Raw genomic sequence first — 16,516 nt, forward strand, 5'->3', positions numbered from 1 at the left:
TTTGCCGTCAGAGTGCACTTAACAATTTTTACACACACACACAACACACCTACTGAATGACACACAATATCATTACAAGAGCATGTTCTTTTATTAACAAACACCTATTTACATGAACACAAAGCACATTTCTGGATAAATAGGTTTACACAATCAGGTCACAAGGGGTTGAGGCAACACAGGACACAAAATAGAAGAGAGATAAAAAAAAAAAAAAGACCTTTTACACTTTCTATACAAAGAAAAAGAATTATCTACAAACACGTGGAATCTTTTTCAATGGAGACTAGCACATATACTCACACTAGTAACAGGTTTCAACTAATTCCAGTAACTGGGGGTTTAGGAAGAGGCTGTATTGCACTGAGAGGAAGACTAGTTTTTACATAGTAGCATTTACTACCAATACTGATTATGTTACAATATGAGGTGCTTTGTGTTTTTACTAACCCACACACCAGTTAGCCATTCCAGGGGTGTGTAAACTTTAAATCATAAAGACAAATTATTGTATCTTGGAAATAAAGAGGTGACCAATCAAATCAAAATTAGCCGGCAGAAGTGGTCATATGATTTATCAGAATCATAACAATTTGTGGACTGTCTATATGGCAGTGAAGAACATCTAATATCACAAAGGAATCTGACACGCAGCAGGATATTCTTAGGCGCTGACAAAATGACTGAAAACAACAGAATGAACTCCTTTGTTCACAACTCTTTTGATTCCCCAAAAATAGCTAAGCAGACAGTTTCAAACTTAGCACAAGAAACATAGTAGTCAGACAAATAGTATACTGAAAATGTGTTGGATTGAAATGTAGTGGGCAAAAACTGATCTTGACCTAAATTATAAAGAAAAGGACGGAGTGCAGGGTTTGAAATAAGGCGGAGCTACAGGGAGCTTGGCTCCCCTGAAAATGACATGAGCTCCCCCCTGCCCTATATCTTAGGGTTCCTGAAATAAATAACAGGAAAAGTTATGTTGCTGAAAGGTTGACTTTTCTTAAATAAATCATGCAGAGGTGAAAAGTGTGTGTTGGGAATTGACTTTTTTCTTTGGAATATGTTTTCCGTAAGACCAACATTTGAGGCTGTGGACATGTTCATAATTGTCATGGGATGCAACTTTGGTCTGTTTAACAAACCATTGCCTGTCCACTGTGCGTAGGCATTTTTATTGTTGCTTGGTGGATAAAAAACAAACATTGCACTATTTTTTCTTTGTTGTCCCAGGCTAAATATTCTCTGAATGAATGGAAATGTATTGATAGTGTATTTTTGCATGTGTACAGTAGCTCTCCAACCCCCCGAAAATAGGGCTCCCCTGAAAGCCACAGTGTAAATCAAACACTGACCAAGTGTAACACTGAAACAAGCAGGGCAAAGCGCCTACTCCTCCTACATGACAATTACCAAGCTAAAACATAATATTTTAAGATTTACTGCAAAAAATAGATTTAAGACAAACATGATTTATGGACCCTGTAGCAGAAACTCAGTAGCCTTGCAACTTGTACATGAACACTTTAAACACCAGAGAGCAGTAGTGATTCACACAACCAGTAAGGCAACAGGGGCTCTGACTTTAGTACTTTTTAACATTAGGTGCTAGCAATCAGTATAGGAGACATGACCCACGTGTGTGTATTTGCCTAAATAAAAATGTGTGATGTTGCTCGGTCAGATAAAAAATAAATCTGAGTAAGAAACGACTCAGCAAAAGCTTTCAGTTGCTGTTTAACCAGCTCATATACAGCCAGAAGACATCAGTTTTCCTATTTTGTAATTTCTTTATGTTATACACATAATTACAATACAAACCCTGTAAAAAACATGCTATAAAACAATCACAACTGAGACAATCACCATTGAGAATCTACACTGGTGAAGTGACAGGAGACAATGCTGTGCTTCACTCTGGTACAGGCCGCTACTTCTACACTGAAGACCATAGCCATACAACTCATTGCTGTTGTATGCAATGTGAATAGGGAAACATTCTATTGTTTTCTTGAAGTTAAAAATATGCTGTGTAACCTTCACTTGAGCGTGTGTAATGATCACCCATGTCAGCAGCCCGACGTGTCAGTAGTTACAGGAGAAGAACTGATGGGTAAACAAAGCTTTCAGCCAGTCTTCTAACATCTGACACTTCAGAAATACTTACTTGGCTGTTGGTGAAAATAGTGATAACAATAAAGACTCCAGAAATAAAAGTAAGACTTGCCGTTCCTTGTTTTTTAACACCTCTTACGCTCAACGCTCTTTTCCATTCTTGATAGTTCGCATTACAAACTCTAAATCTAAAATTCTCCCCCCCCCTCTTGTTTCATTATTTACATTTTCTATTTTTGACAGATGCCCCTGTAGGTTTGGTGCTTTTGTTTCATCCCCTCCCTCTACCTCTCAACTCCCCTGCCTCTTCCTGGTTTGCTTGTGTATTTATGCACACAGATCCTGGCCTAAAGTAAACAGGCAATGAGCACACAATAGCTCATTCCATGGGCTCCACTGTAATTCAGCCCTCCGGCCAAGATTTGAGCCAAACCAGCAATAACATGCTAAATCACTGAGTCCTCTAAGACACAGTACCACAGACTGGGAATGCTGGGCAGTCCCTGATTACATACACAATGTATTTATATACTGTATTCTATACAGTCTTGGGGAGTATTAAACAAGAATGGGCAGGTCACAGGACCTCAGCAGAGAACTCAATACAAAGAAAATGACTGATACTTCCCTAAACACACAATATGAGGCTTTGTTGCACTGTAATCCCCCCTTTTCCCAGAACCCGTCATCCCTCCCTGGAAAACAATGGACCCTAACGGAGTGTTGGCTTTTCTGGGCAGTACACCAGTAAATGACATGTTTAAAGTACTGAAATCGAGAAGGGGAGGAATGTCTGGCGTGCCCCATTGAACTGGATGTTTGTGTCACAACAGCCATTTTGTCTCCGTGGGAATTTGCTGTGCCACCTCCCCGCTGGACGCTCTCTTATTTACGTAGACCTACAGAAACATGGAAAGAAAGGGAAGAGAATTAGCAGTTTTTGGGCAACACACACACACACACACACACACACACACACACACACACACACACACACACACACACACACACACACACACACACACACACACACACACACACACACACACACACACACACACACACACACACACACACACACACACAAATTCCTCCTGGATAACTCCCAGTAGATTGGGGGAGACAAAAACTTCCTCCTTCCCATTAGAGACAGAGCTGATTAAGCCGTCAAGAAGCTAATAAAATATTAATTTCATGTTGGCAGAGAATTATTACATGACTTCCCAGACTTATTGTTATTAAGTTCTAACCTAATTGATTAATCCAATTTTAGACAGACTTTTGTGTGTTTTTCTCCGTGTTCTTCTATCAGTAACTGCCTGTGGCCTGGTGACACGTGTACCACACACATACACACAACAGTGTCATGAAAGGCCTTCATGTTCCCTACAGCCCTCTGACCGGATGTAGCATGTTTCAGAAAGACGTTTACTCCCCAGACATGACTCAAAGCTCCAGATACTGAGCAAGCAACCGTCTGCACAATCACTACTAGTCAGTATTATTTTGTAACCCTTTGAATCCCCTAATAATAATAAAAAAAAGCTCTGGAACAATAGAGTAGGGGAGCCTTGAGTTGAGACTTGTTCTGATTGATGAACATTTTGGGGAAAAATCAGGGGATGTACTGTAACCTTGACGAGTAAACGATAACATGCAGGCAACAAATAGGTACAACCCACATTGTATGGGCCCACAATGGATAATGTGAATATTTACATGCATATACACATATGGTACCATGACACATTCATACTTACAGGTACATGGGCTTTAAGAGGAGATGAGATGGTTTCTCATTGACATGGTAGAGTGGGAATGGGTCAAATCCACCAATAAAATCAACTGAAAACAAAGGATTAAACACATAAATTATGGAGTAAATTAAAAGACAGACAATAACAAAATAAGACCCCGTAAAGTAAATGAAAAGACATGCATGATCAAAACCAAAGATAAAAACACAGAGCTGAATGAGAAATGAAATGGAAACTAAAGACACAGTGGGAACAGATGTAATGCAGGGACGGTAGGCAGCTTGTAAAGAACAGTACAAGTCTATTTTTAGTTTTAATAAATCAAAGTCCATCCAAAAACACATAAAACAACATATCTGCTTCAACTTTTTTAAATCTGTGTGTCTGCCTGGGGCTATATAGTCGAAGCTTGAAAACAGGTGAAAGCTGGCCAGCTGTCAAAATAGCCCAAGCCTTTTTATCGCTCAGAAACAGAGGTGACCTTCAGCCACCGACCGAATGCTCAACCCTTTCTGTTTATTTTCTCACTAAAGAGTTCAGACTCGAGGCGGTGTGCAGATGAGCAAACCAGTGTTATGTCGCTTGAGAAAGAAAGAGGGACATGCTGGTAACCAAAGTGCTGTGTATTTTTTGCACAGACGCAGAGAGATATTTTTGAGATGAAGGGAAAGGCTTGCGGCTGTAGAGGGGACACAAAGGCTGAAAGGGGGAGAGAAGAGAGAAGGGGGAGGATGGTGGTGCTTCACGCTTGTCGGCCTGACTGACAGGGGGCCAAAGAGATTAGGCTGGAGGAGCGCATGTGAAAGAGGCCAGCATGTCCAGGAGCTAGGAACACCATGAGGGGAGGAAAAGTAAAAAAAACTGAGATTGAACCTGACTCAGTGGAAAAAGAAACCGAACAAACAGCGGATCCTAGTTCAAGAGGATAACCAAAAAACAAAACAAAAAAAGGGCTGATCGGTTACTTTCTGGGAAACAACAGCTGTGAGGGGGAAAATAGACACAGGCCAGCCATGGAAACTACTGTAAGGCCAAATCAGTTCCATCCTGATAAGATGAGGCAGGGGTGGTCTGCTGAATACTGATAGGTAGGCAGGATGAGTGCAGAGAGCCACAGGGTGCAATGAGGGCTGTCCCTTTCCTTTGACCCTGGCCTGGTTTCCTGGGTTTCTCCGTTTCATCTGCACACCAGATACACACACCCCACCCACACAGACAAACAACGCCCCCACACACACACACACACACACACACACACACACACAAAGACCCGCTTTCCCTGCTCTTTTCTGTACCACTGATTTTCTCATTATAAGCAGGTGGGGACCCATTCCCTGCCATGATAAGCTGTGCTGAGGAATACGGTTAGATGATAATGATGGTTGCCATTTTTAGACACACAAGCCCAACCGACCAAAGTGTTGGATTGACAGACTGTCAGTCCAACACTTTGGTTCAGAGTAAGTATCATGACAACTATCGGATGGATGGCTGTGAAATTCGGCATAGATATTAAAGGTCTCCAGAGCATGGATTCTAATGACTCAGGACTTTTCATCTTGCACAACAAACAGGTCAAATGTTCTGTTCATGACAGGGTACCTTGAAGTTTAACAATTTCATAATTAGCATGGGAGATCACTGCGTATCCCACCATCTTAAAGCTCAGAATCTGAGCCTCACCAGGTGCCACCACATGCTCTTACTCTAATGAAGACCGCCTATATGTCAAAACATTAGTCGTTGCACCTTATTAAAAGCATCATCTATAACCCTGTGCTCTATCCCTCCTACATACTCTGTAGTATATTTCAGACCATTAATTGCTGTTGAACCTTTTTCTCATTAATTATACCTTGATGTGGATCTTCTATGCAGTTCACTGACCTTCGAAGGTCTAAAAATCTGTGGATGTTTATTAACAGGCATTTTGAAAACACCACCATATGTTAGGTGATATCTCACTGTAATGTGCTCCACCTTTAGGTGATGTTTGAGACTTGCTGAAGCAATCTTTATGCTTTCTCTGTAAACAGCAACACTTTGAAAATGCCTTTTAAAAGCTGCTTCGATGGAATGGTGGAAAGCTGCATTATAATGTTTTGGCATTTCCGTGTGGATGGCAAAGATTTAAATACTGATTTTAAAATTCTTCTTTTTTTCAAGATTATTTTTTGGGCATTTTTTTTTTGGGCATTTTCACAGGACAGATGAAGACATGAAAGGGGAGAGAGAGGGAGAATGACATGCAAGCAAAGGGCCGCAGGTTGGAGTCGAACCAGCGGCTGCTGCGTCGAGGAGTAAACCTCCATATATGTGCGCCTGCTCTACCAACTGAGCCAACCTGGCCACATGATTTTAAACTTTTAACGTGAAACTGTCCTCTCCAGTGTGGGGAGTGGACTTGGAAACAGATCATTGGCACCCAATCGGTGCATGTGACCCTGTAATACTGAAACAAGTGAGCTCAGTTTCTTCCAGGCAGAGGGAGCAAGCTGATTTTCACCAGCAAGAAATGAAAGGTATGTAGGTCAATAGTTAAGGCATCTATCCGGTGCCCCTAAACAAGCAGGAAGTAATGTAAGACATTTGTGTCTCAGTTCAAGTGGAAACAGGTTGAAATCAGAGGACCTATACTGAACCAAGCGAGAAACTAACAGTCAATCACACTACTGCTGCATCTCTCACTGTGTGCGTGCGTGCGTGCGTGACTGACTGTGAAATGAAGCACAGGCATAAAGGGAAAATTACCCGGAAGGAAAAACAGGGTTGGTGAGAATAAAAGAGTGTTGGTGAGCAGGACCAAGAGAGAAAAAGAAGGCGAGACAAAGACAGAGAGATAAAGGGCAGACAGATAGTTCGAGACTTTAGAGCTTGTCTGTAACGCTGGAAGAGGTGAGTTACAAGACACAGGTTTTTTTTTTTTTTTTTTTTTTTTTTTTTTTTTTTTTTTTTTTCTCTCTCTCTCTCTCTCTCTCTCTCTCTCTCTCTCTCTCTCTCTCTCACACACACTCCTCATAGTTGGCTCCATTCTGCAGTACTGCATCTCTGTCCTCACACACCATTACACAGCCATCATTGCTACCACAACCACAAGACTGGTTTAGCCGTTTCATGCTTTGTTATTTTACCTATGAAAACTTCAGGTATGTTTGATTAAGAGTGTATTTAAAGTTAATCATCCATGCAGAGAACGGTTCCAGGCAAAGATAGACCAGGAGAGCTTCTGGATTATGTTTAAATTGAAATGAAACTCAGGTGAGAACCTTAATGTGACAAAAACAGTAAAGAATGCTGCCACTGTGTTTAGTTTTTGTGCACAATCACTGTCTGTTAAACCCTCATTATTTGTGTCTTGTTTGCTGCAACTCCCTAATTTTGGATTTGTCACAATGTCCAGCACACTTTCACTCTATTCAAAAAATGTATCTTCAAGCATGCACTGACCCAGTCATAATGTCCATCATCCATACAACTTAATTTATAAAATAAAGATATAATGTTTAAAAGGTGTTTCTATCTGTGTCTGTGTATAACTGAACATACAGTAGCTCTAAAAACTATAAATGGGCAACAAAAAGGAGGAAAGCACTTGGACATGGTGAAAACAAGACATATATCAAATATACTGTAACACAAAGTAGGCCTAAGTGCCAATACTGTAACACAACAAGGAAAACTGAACACATTATGTTGTCATGATTAGCATATTCATTCTTGAGTTATGGATCACAGTGAACTTGACCTTTGACCCCCAAAATCTAATCAGTTGATCATTGAGTCCAAGTGGATGTTTGTGCTAAATTTGAAGAAATTCCCTCCAGGCGTTCCTGAGATATCGCGTTCACGAAAATGGGACGGATGAAAAACACAAGGCCGGCTGCACACTGGCTGCGTGGCGTGAGCGTGGGGTTTCTGTGTCAGTTGCGTGGCGGCTGCGTGGTGATTTCTATGTCTTTGCACACCAGAAACGTGTCTGATGCGGCGCTGCTGCTGCTAGCCTTGTCTGTACACATGTATGTTTCCCACTGATAAAATTAAATACCATGTTAAACATAAATATATACTGATTTGAATACAGCAAAGACAACGTTAGCAGTATTGACGGCAAAAAAGGCTACAGAATATTTCGTTCTGTATTGACAGGTACAATATCGATAATTATTAATTATTATATTTTTAAATTACATTTATATCTGCATTTATGTCAAAACCTAGAGACTTTCAAACATCAAAATGTCATTTATTAAATGTATTTGTGTCAAAATGACATATAAACATCTTTTCGTATTCAATTTTTCCTGGAAACGCTTCCAACACGCTTGCGTGTCGTGTTTTCGGCGCGTCTGAGACGTGCGTGTCACGCAGGCAGTGTGCAAGCTCTAACCTGTTAACATGGGAGCCGAAATAAAAACGGCTGAAATAAAATTATGCCACGCAGCCGTTGTGTAGCCGACCTAATGCCTCTGGCCATGGCTGTCACTCGCGCAGAGGCATACAAACGAATACAGGGCTTTTTTTTTTTTTTTTACAGCTGATATTTCATAATTCCATTCAAGTGTCCCAGTAAGTCATGACAGTGGGACAGTGAGTCAACATGCACAATACCAGAACCCTGAAACTGAAGCCCCAAATGGAATTCATCCATCATTCATTCTGCTATGTATACCTGTGCTTTTACCTACGTGTGTGTAAATGTGTTAAAAAAAAGATGTATTCACAATCTTTGAATGTTCTTTAGGTTTGACATCACTTTAGAATAACATTTTGAAGTGATAGCATAAAAACAGGGTGAGACTTTTTTTTTACCTTTTCACTCTTTTTACAACCTGAGGATATGCTGCCACCTACACATCCATCCACCCCTCCAGTGTCTCTGTCTGCTATGGAGGATTTTCTGGGGATGTGACTCAGCACAGAGGGCGGCAGCATAATTAGCAGACATGCTAAAGCGAGCTTATCCCAGCGCTAGGCTTCTAACTCCATGACCTACTTTACAAAGAGGATTTTCCCCACCACTCATTCTGTCGGTGTCTGCTCACCACCGATAACTCTGTAACAAATTCACACACACAATTACACACAAACACCGACACGGCAACACTTAGTCACACACATTCAGCTAAACACACAAATACAAGTGGTGTATAGGTACGTGTGAGTGTATATGCACTTATAAAGTGACAGAGGGAGAGATGAAGAGGCATCGAATGGGAGAACACACGCACGCACACGCACACAACACACACACACACACACAGAGTAATAAAGCATGAAAGCCATGTCAAACCCTGAGCTGATGGTATATGATGCTTGTTATTCTGCCCATTGTGCTTTCTTGGCTTCTTGCGCGCGCGTGTGTGTGTGTGTGTGTGTGTGTGTGTGTGTGTGTGTGTGTGTGTGTGTGTGTGTGTGTGTGTGTGTGTGTGTGTGTGTGCGCGAGCGTGTGTGTGTGTGCACGGGTGTGTTTCATTTCGCTATTCTGTACGCAAGCCTGAGCACTTAAATCTAACTCACCCATCTCCCTGGAGAGTGAGAGAGTGCTCGGCGTGAGAGGAATTCCTGTCTTATCTCCTTATTCTTGAAAAGCTCATCTTGTCTTGTTTGTTCCTTTTCCCCTCTTCGGCTTAATGAGGCTGATAAAACAAGGGACCAGAGACCTCTAACTTTTTACAAGCACACCTTATTAAAGCTCGAAAGCCAGAGATGGGAAAAGAGACAGAGAGGCTAGGGAGACCGCAAAGATTTCTAAAACACACTAAAATGGGATTCTCAAACCTGATTGTTTCAACTGCGAAGAAAGTGAAACAGGAATAAAACAAATAAGGGGGAAGTAAAGAGAAGGACAAGTTCTGAGTAAGAGGAGAGGTGCTGAGGCAGCCAGGGAGCTCAATGCTGAAACTTGCTTTAATCTACACATCAAATAAGAGGGGGGGAAATGAAAGCGGCAGAGTGCCTTAGCTGGTTTCTGTGTTGCTACGAGTGTGTGTCTGTGCACCTGTGTCTGCAGGAACAAATTTGTGTGTGTGTGTGTGTGTGTGTGTGTGTGTGTGTGTGTGTGTGTAGGCAAAGGGTTGATTACAATAACAAAGAGCTAGCAGTTGGAAGCGATGTAGCAGCGTTCTACTCCAGCACAGCCTGGATCAGAGAAGAAGCGCCAGATAATTGAATAAAATCCCACCATGTTCTGTTTTCACCCAAGGCTTCTTTAAGCAACCTTTCCTAATTGCTCGGTTGTTATTTTTAACATGTAGATGACTGTGCGCTTTGAGTTTAAACAAACCAAATCTGTGCTAACAGTCCATACAGGGGATGAACCAAGCTGAAATGTCACAGAAAACAAAAGGGAAAGTCTTTATTTTGTATTATAGTTGTCTCAACTCCTGCTGAAATAGTATTGCCCTCCAGGGATTACTTAGGGGTAACCGGTGATTAAGTTCTACTGCCCAGAGCTGGGGGTGGTGATGTTAACCACTCACAGCCAGTGAATCTCTGGTATGTGACCACCAAAGAACTGCTTGGACGTCTATACCACTCGTCTACAGGAACACACACGGAAACCACATCACAAGTCCCCCAAATTACAAGTCTACTGTTTAAGATGCAATTCGTGCATGTAGTGCTTTGTGTATTAAGCTTCAAATCAAATCAGAGTTTGGGTGTCTCACAAAAGGACATGATTACAGACAGAATACTAATTATGAAGTATCTGGAGCCTAACAAGCACGTACAGTATGTATGAATATGTGCCTGAGAAACTCCATTTAATCTTAGCTAATCCTCACAGAGAGTTAATACATTCAACTATGTGGTTTCAAAGCACTGACTGAAATTTACAAGGGAAAATATGTAAAGGCAGATTCTCATGCATGTGGACAACGCTATGCGTCCTGGAGATTTACTGCGGTGCTAATCAGATATTTACGACTGCCACTAAACCTTAGATCAAATGTTTCCTACCCTCTGATTGGCTAACCTCCAGCAGGACCTCTGACCTGCTGCCTATGAGGTCACAGCAGCTGGGTCATTTGTCACATGTGTCCGTCTCTGGTTTCTCCTTCTTCTCTGATGACTCATTTCACGATCCCCGTCGTCTTTTTCCCACACCCTTTTCTCACTCGGAGGATAAGAATAGGATAAGAATGAATGTCAACTCTCATCCTCATTTGACTCCATGTTTAAGTTTTAATGCAGACCAACATACGCCGACACAGCCGGGAGCTAGAGCACTGATATACTGAGCCACTTTAGAGGAAGGATGCACATATTTGACTAGCTGCGAGAGAGACAGGCACGAGGAGGGAAGGTGTGCGTGTGTTTGTGCACAAGAGAGTGGGGGAGGTGCAAAAACACCCACCCTAGCCAGGCAACAGACAGCTGGAGCGACAAACAAGGGGGCACATGGAGAGAAGAAAGTGAGAAAAGTGAAAGCCAGAGTACATTAAAGGAGGTTCACAACAACAGTGAGGACCACACAGACCGACAAGGAGGAGAGTTGAGGCGAGGAGTGGACACGTGAAAGAGAAAGGAAAGAATGGGCTAAAGGAGGTGTGGAGAGGAAACACATGGCTCCTTCGGTTCTGGAGGGAGGGAGACAGAGAGAGAGAGAGGGCCCAGCTGCCGTGGGGGAGGAGAGGGGATGGAGACAGGGGAGAGCTGAAGCGGTGATAGTGTGGGGTGGAATAGGAAGAGAGGGAGATGAAGAAAAATGTAGCCCTGTTCTCCTCAACTCGGGTGTTTTCCATTTCATCTGTGTGAGAGGGTCTGAGAGTGATTCATTTACTGTTGCAATGAACTGTTTCAAGAAGGATGTTGTGTGTGTGTGTGTGTGTGTGTGTGTGTGTGTGTGTGTGTGTGTGTGTGTGTGTGTGTGTGTGTGTGTGTGTGTGTGTGTGCGTGTGTGTGTGTGTGTAAGGGTGAGGTTAAGTGACTCACAGCTGTCCTCCTCCTCAGTGATAGCGCTGACAACATAACAGGCGTACACGAAGCCCAGGAGCTGTGAACACACAAGCAAACAAGAGAGGTTAGTCTCCGCAGAACTGGCAGTGTGCAGTTAATAAACAGCTGTGTGTTTGCTTTGATTGACAAAATGATAATACAGAACATCTGGAAAAGAGCGATGTTTTGTGGGGATGCAGCCTCAATTTTAAGAGATGGTGGCTGTGTGTCCTCAGGACACTGTGCAAAGAACAACACTTGAGCTGAACGGATTCATTGATTATTATTTGATTGATTTGATTAACTGCAATTTAATGTAATAATCAAGTACTTGTTTCAACCATATCAAGGCTGGCTATCGAGTAAAAAACGTCAAACAATTTACAGCTTTACAGTTCCAGTATTTTAAATGTGAAGATCTGCTTTTCTCTGTTTTATAACATTGTGAAGTGAATATGTTTAGGTTTTGGACTGTTAGTCAGATAAAACGAGCAACATGAAGACATCACCTTGGGTTCTGGAAATTTCTTTCACTATTTTCAGATGTTTTAGAGACAAATTTTTAGTTAGGTTTAGTCTGTATCATCAAAAAAAGAATCAACATATTAATTAAAAATGAAAACTAGAGACCATCTTGCGATGGGATCACACCAGCCGCAACACCAAATCCAGCCAGGGTCTGACGTGGGGAGGCCAAGGCCCCTTCCCTAATATCTACCCCCCTACTTATATATATATATATATATAGATAGATAGATAGATAGATAGATAGATAGATAGATAGATAGATAGATAGATAGATAGATATATATATCTATATCTATATCAGTGTGGTGTTCAAAGCTCCACTCTGCTTTACTGTAATATCAGTGTTGGCAATGCTAGTTGACAGGGCTTCTAGAGTGTACATACAATATTAGCTGATATGCACAAACACCAGAAAACAACAAAACGAGCGCACAAAGTGACTGTATGCCAATGTACGTGCGGGCAAACAGTGCTGAGAATAGCCTGTGGAACTGGCAGATGGCTGTCATCGACTCAGAAACAGACACCAAGACAGGCAGACACTCAGAGACAGTCTCTCTCCACCCAGCCTTCCATCCATCGTTTGGCACTCTGCCATGCCAATTAAAACAGCGTTGGGCATGCTGCCCTCTTCGCACACTGGGTACACAAACACAAAACCCAAGGGGGGACCGACTGTCTGGTGGTGGCTATTTATATAACATTCATTCAACCTATAACTTAACTTGGCCTGTGTAATTACAAGAGAAACAAAGATGGCGTGTAGTTTGCAGGTCTTTCATCTCTACCATTTGGGTTTTGTTCCTGTTTTTCATGTGAACAATATATTTGGCCTTTATTGAAGCTCATCCAGATGTAGATTAAATGTTTTATTGATGAATGAAACGCAGGCGTAGTGTCTAGTAAAAAGGGGAATAGGTCCGTCTCTGTATGGGGTGGATAAGATACACAACTCTTTTCTCTGCTTCTCTCTCACTCTCTAGTATCTAATTGCTGGTCTCACCCCATCCATTACAGTGGCGGTGAAATGGAGGTGAATTAGCATATGTATAAAGCCAGTGTCAAACACAAGATGGCGTTAACAGCAGAGGGCACACCATGTTTCAGACTGCATTATGTCTGTGTGTTTGTCCTGTAAAAGTGTTGCGCCAAGTGTGTGCTCGTATGAGTTAATATCTATGCATGAGTGCACATTTGTTTAATTTTCATAAAGGGCTCTGATCTCTGATGTGGTCTGGGATTGAGTCAAACAAAGCAAATCCAATATGTCACAGCAGAGGAGGCTTGAGACTGAGAGAAGTGCAGAGTGTTTGTGTAGCCTACAGATGGGTGACAAATTAAAAGAAAAACCAACATGCATGCTAGGACTACAGTTGAAAATTAGCCGACTGGGTAACACTGACACATTTACAGAAATGTTGATTAATGTGCATTGTCCTAATCAAAATAAATCTTAAACATTTGCAATCTTAAACATTAAGACTATATCCACACTACTACGTCTTCATTTTAAACTCGTTAAAAAACTAAAACTAAAAAGAATCCCCATTGGACGTTTGAATTGTCGCAAATCAATCAAATAATCATTTGCACATGTCGGCAGTAGCATTATAAAATTCTGAATTTCCCTGCACAACAACAGCTTCTAGCATCGACAAACAAAGTCAGAAAGGGCTGTAATTCATTATCCCTGTTGAATCAACCACCAGAAGCCAAGGCTGATGTTATTCGTTTTCTTCCGGAAAAAGGGTCACACGATAGTGGCGTGACGAATCAGGGAAGGACACGTTGTGACTGATAAACACCCAATCAGGGAGCGAGCGTGGGAGTCTGCGTCAACGTTTCCAAAGGTCTCAGTTTCTGCCCGTTCAGACTACTACATAACCCTGACGTTTCCAAACGAAAACGAGGTCAACAGCGTTTCCAAACGTCTGGGGCTCTGAAATGCCTGAGTAATGTGGACGCAAGGCGTAAATGTAGCAAAAGATATATGTTTTAAAACGATAACGTAGTAGTGTAGATATAGCCTTAGTGTATTAGTAAGGTGTTTGGCTACCACGAGCTGCCAGAACAGCTTCAATGTGCCTAATCAAGTCTCTGGAACTGAACTTCCGGTTATGGCAGCGCGGTGGGCAGACGTGGATTCTCGTGCTCTGTTGCTAATCCTAAAACAAATACTACTTAAATAATCCCAATTGGAGCAAAAACATCACAACTTGAAACAATAGTCGTAATACAAGTCTCTGGAACTGTCTACTGGATGGACGAACACCATTATTCCAAAAGATATTCAATTGGCGGTTGCGGTGGCGAACACTGCATTAGGCCATGTTCAGACCAATGGAAAAAAAAAAACACTGAAAAAAACACAGCCCCCTCATTCATTTCAATGAGACCACTGTGTTGATGCAGCGGGAGTGCACATGAAGAGGAGTCCGGGACAAAAAACATAGGATCGTCAAAAAAAAAAGATGAACCCATCTCAAATTTTGCCGTGACAAAATGTGCAACATGTCATATGGCAACACACTATGTGCGTGGGTCACAGCATGGGGTTTGTTTTGATAGGAGAAACTAGTCAAAAGTGAAAGGGAATTTCCTGGGATATGTCTACTGTAATGTTTCAAATCCCATTTTGCAAACTATAAGCCTCACTGCACACACAGTTGTGAGTTGACAAACCCAACACACCAGAAATTTCAAGAAATACCTTTAATCAGTGAATGCTAAACATGGGAGTGAGCCTGTCACTGCTCAGTAAGGTGAAATCAGCACAGTTTCTTACTCCTCGACTGATAACTGCTGACAGCAAGAAAGTCTGCACGCTGCATGGAGAATGGACTATAATATATCTGCTCATGTCTGTCTTCTAGTTTTCTTTTCTACGGCTACGGTTAGTGTGATGTACAGCGAGGTAATAAGATCAGAAGTGAAGTGAACACTCGGTGCGGCTTTTTGCTGGAGGCATTACTGTCCTTAACCAATATAGGTCACTGTCCTAAATAACAAGTGACAATTCCACTTATATATCCCTGCATATTAAATAATCACGCCCCCTCCCCCCCTTCTTCGTCTTTGACTTCCCACTGTCATTTCGGGAGTTCAGGGATCATTTTAGAGATTGATGTCAAATTAATTAAGCTCATAAAGCCCCCGCATGTCCTCTGAGGCTCGATGTCTGACTGGCTGTGAGGACGTGCCAAACTAAAGCCAACTCATTTAGCTGCCAATCATTGTTTTGTGTTTTCTCCTTGCACTCTGCACTGTTTGCTTAAGTTAGTCACTTTTTGAATACAGGTCTCCATCCACATCACTGTCACTCTACAATCTGCAAATCTGTTATCTTCTCTCTCCACACCTCTCTCAGTGTCCTTGTTTTATTGTTGCTCTAACAGTAAGTGGCAACCTCCTCTCTGTCTCCTCTGCAGGATTTTTGAGCACTGAACAGTTATCTGGACGACTGACAGAAGGAAGCAAGAAGGCAGAAAACCGTGCATGAAAATTTCAGCGCTAGATATGGATAAACATCCAAAGCAAAGCTGTCCTCCAGTGGGCATTCATTTACTATTTACTATGTTGCAGAGGAAACTAAAAGGAGGTATTTGTGATAGTTCAGCATTATCTGTTTTTCCTTTCTCAGATAATGAGGGCCAAAAGAAGTTCAAGGCTCAAAAATGCATGGGTCTGTGCGTGAAAGGAAGGCCAGCTGCTGAGCTAGAATGGAGGGTTACTTGTATTTGCATAGGCTAATGAAGGTCAGGTGTATAGTGAATGTGCCAGTACAGAAAGACACATGACCACCTTTGACCACGCACACACTCACTCATAAACATCAGTCTACCAGACATGAATCTGTTTCATGATTAGAAGCTTGAAGTCTTCTCAGTTACAATTACAACAAATCAGTGTTACCGTCAACTACTACTACTGAGTCCTGCTCACTGCAAAGGTCTAAAAAACTACATCCTATAGGCCTTTTCAATCTTTCCATTTAAAAATGTATCTGTGAAGTCCTGAATGATAACTTGATTCATTGATAGCTCAAAAAATGTATCAACAATTTTGGTAATGGACTGATCGTCTAAGTCAATTATCGAGCATCAAGGCTACGAGTCTACAGCCATGCATGTTTACCATCTTAGTTAGCTTGTTGGACAAATTCAAATTTGACCTTA

The 16,516-nt window shown here is 41.8% G+C and overlaps 1 protein-coding gene across 2 annotated transcripts in view; it reads right to left on the reverse strand.

The window, feature by feature from the left end:
- Positions 1 to 67: 67 nt before the first annotated feature.
- nkain4 (sodium/potassium transporting ATPase interacting 4) overlaps positions 68 to 16,516 on the reverse strand; it is a 46,874-nt gene continuing 30,425 nt past the window's right edge. Inside the window, exons 5-7 of one of the 2 annotated variants that reach the window (XM_039799339.1) lie at positions 11,811 to 11,871; positions 3,879 to 3,963; positions 68 to 3,017 (exon numbers count right to left, since the gene is read on the reverse strand). In XM_039799339.1, the coding sequence (XP_039655273.1) occupies positions 3,008 to 3,017; positions 3,879 to 3,963; positions 11,811 to 11,871 (156 nt within the window). In that variant the 3' untranslated portion in view covers positions 68 to 3,007. The remainder of the gene's footprint in view (positions 3,018 to 3,878; positions 3,964 to 11,810; positions 11,872 to 16,516) is intronic. The other variant, XM_039799340.1, reaches the window with a different exon arrangement.

Source organism: Perca fluviatilis, chromosome 5 (assembly GCF_010015445.1).
Source record: "Perca fluviatilis chromosome 5, GENO_Pfluv_1.0, whole genome shotgun sequence".
NCBI classification, from domain to species: domain Eukaryota; kingdom Metazoa; phylum Chordata; class Actinopteri; order Perciformes; family Percidae; genus Perca; species Perca fluviatilis.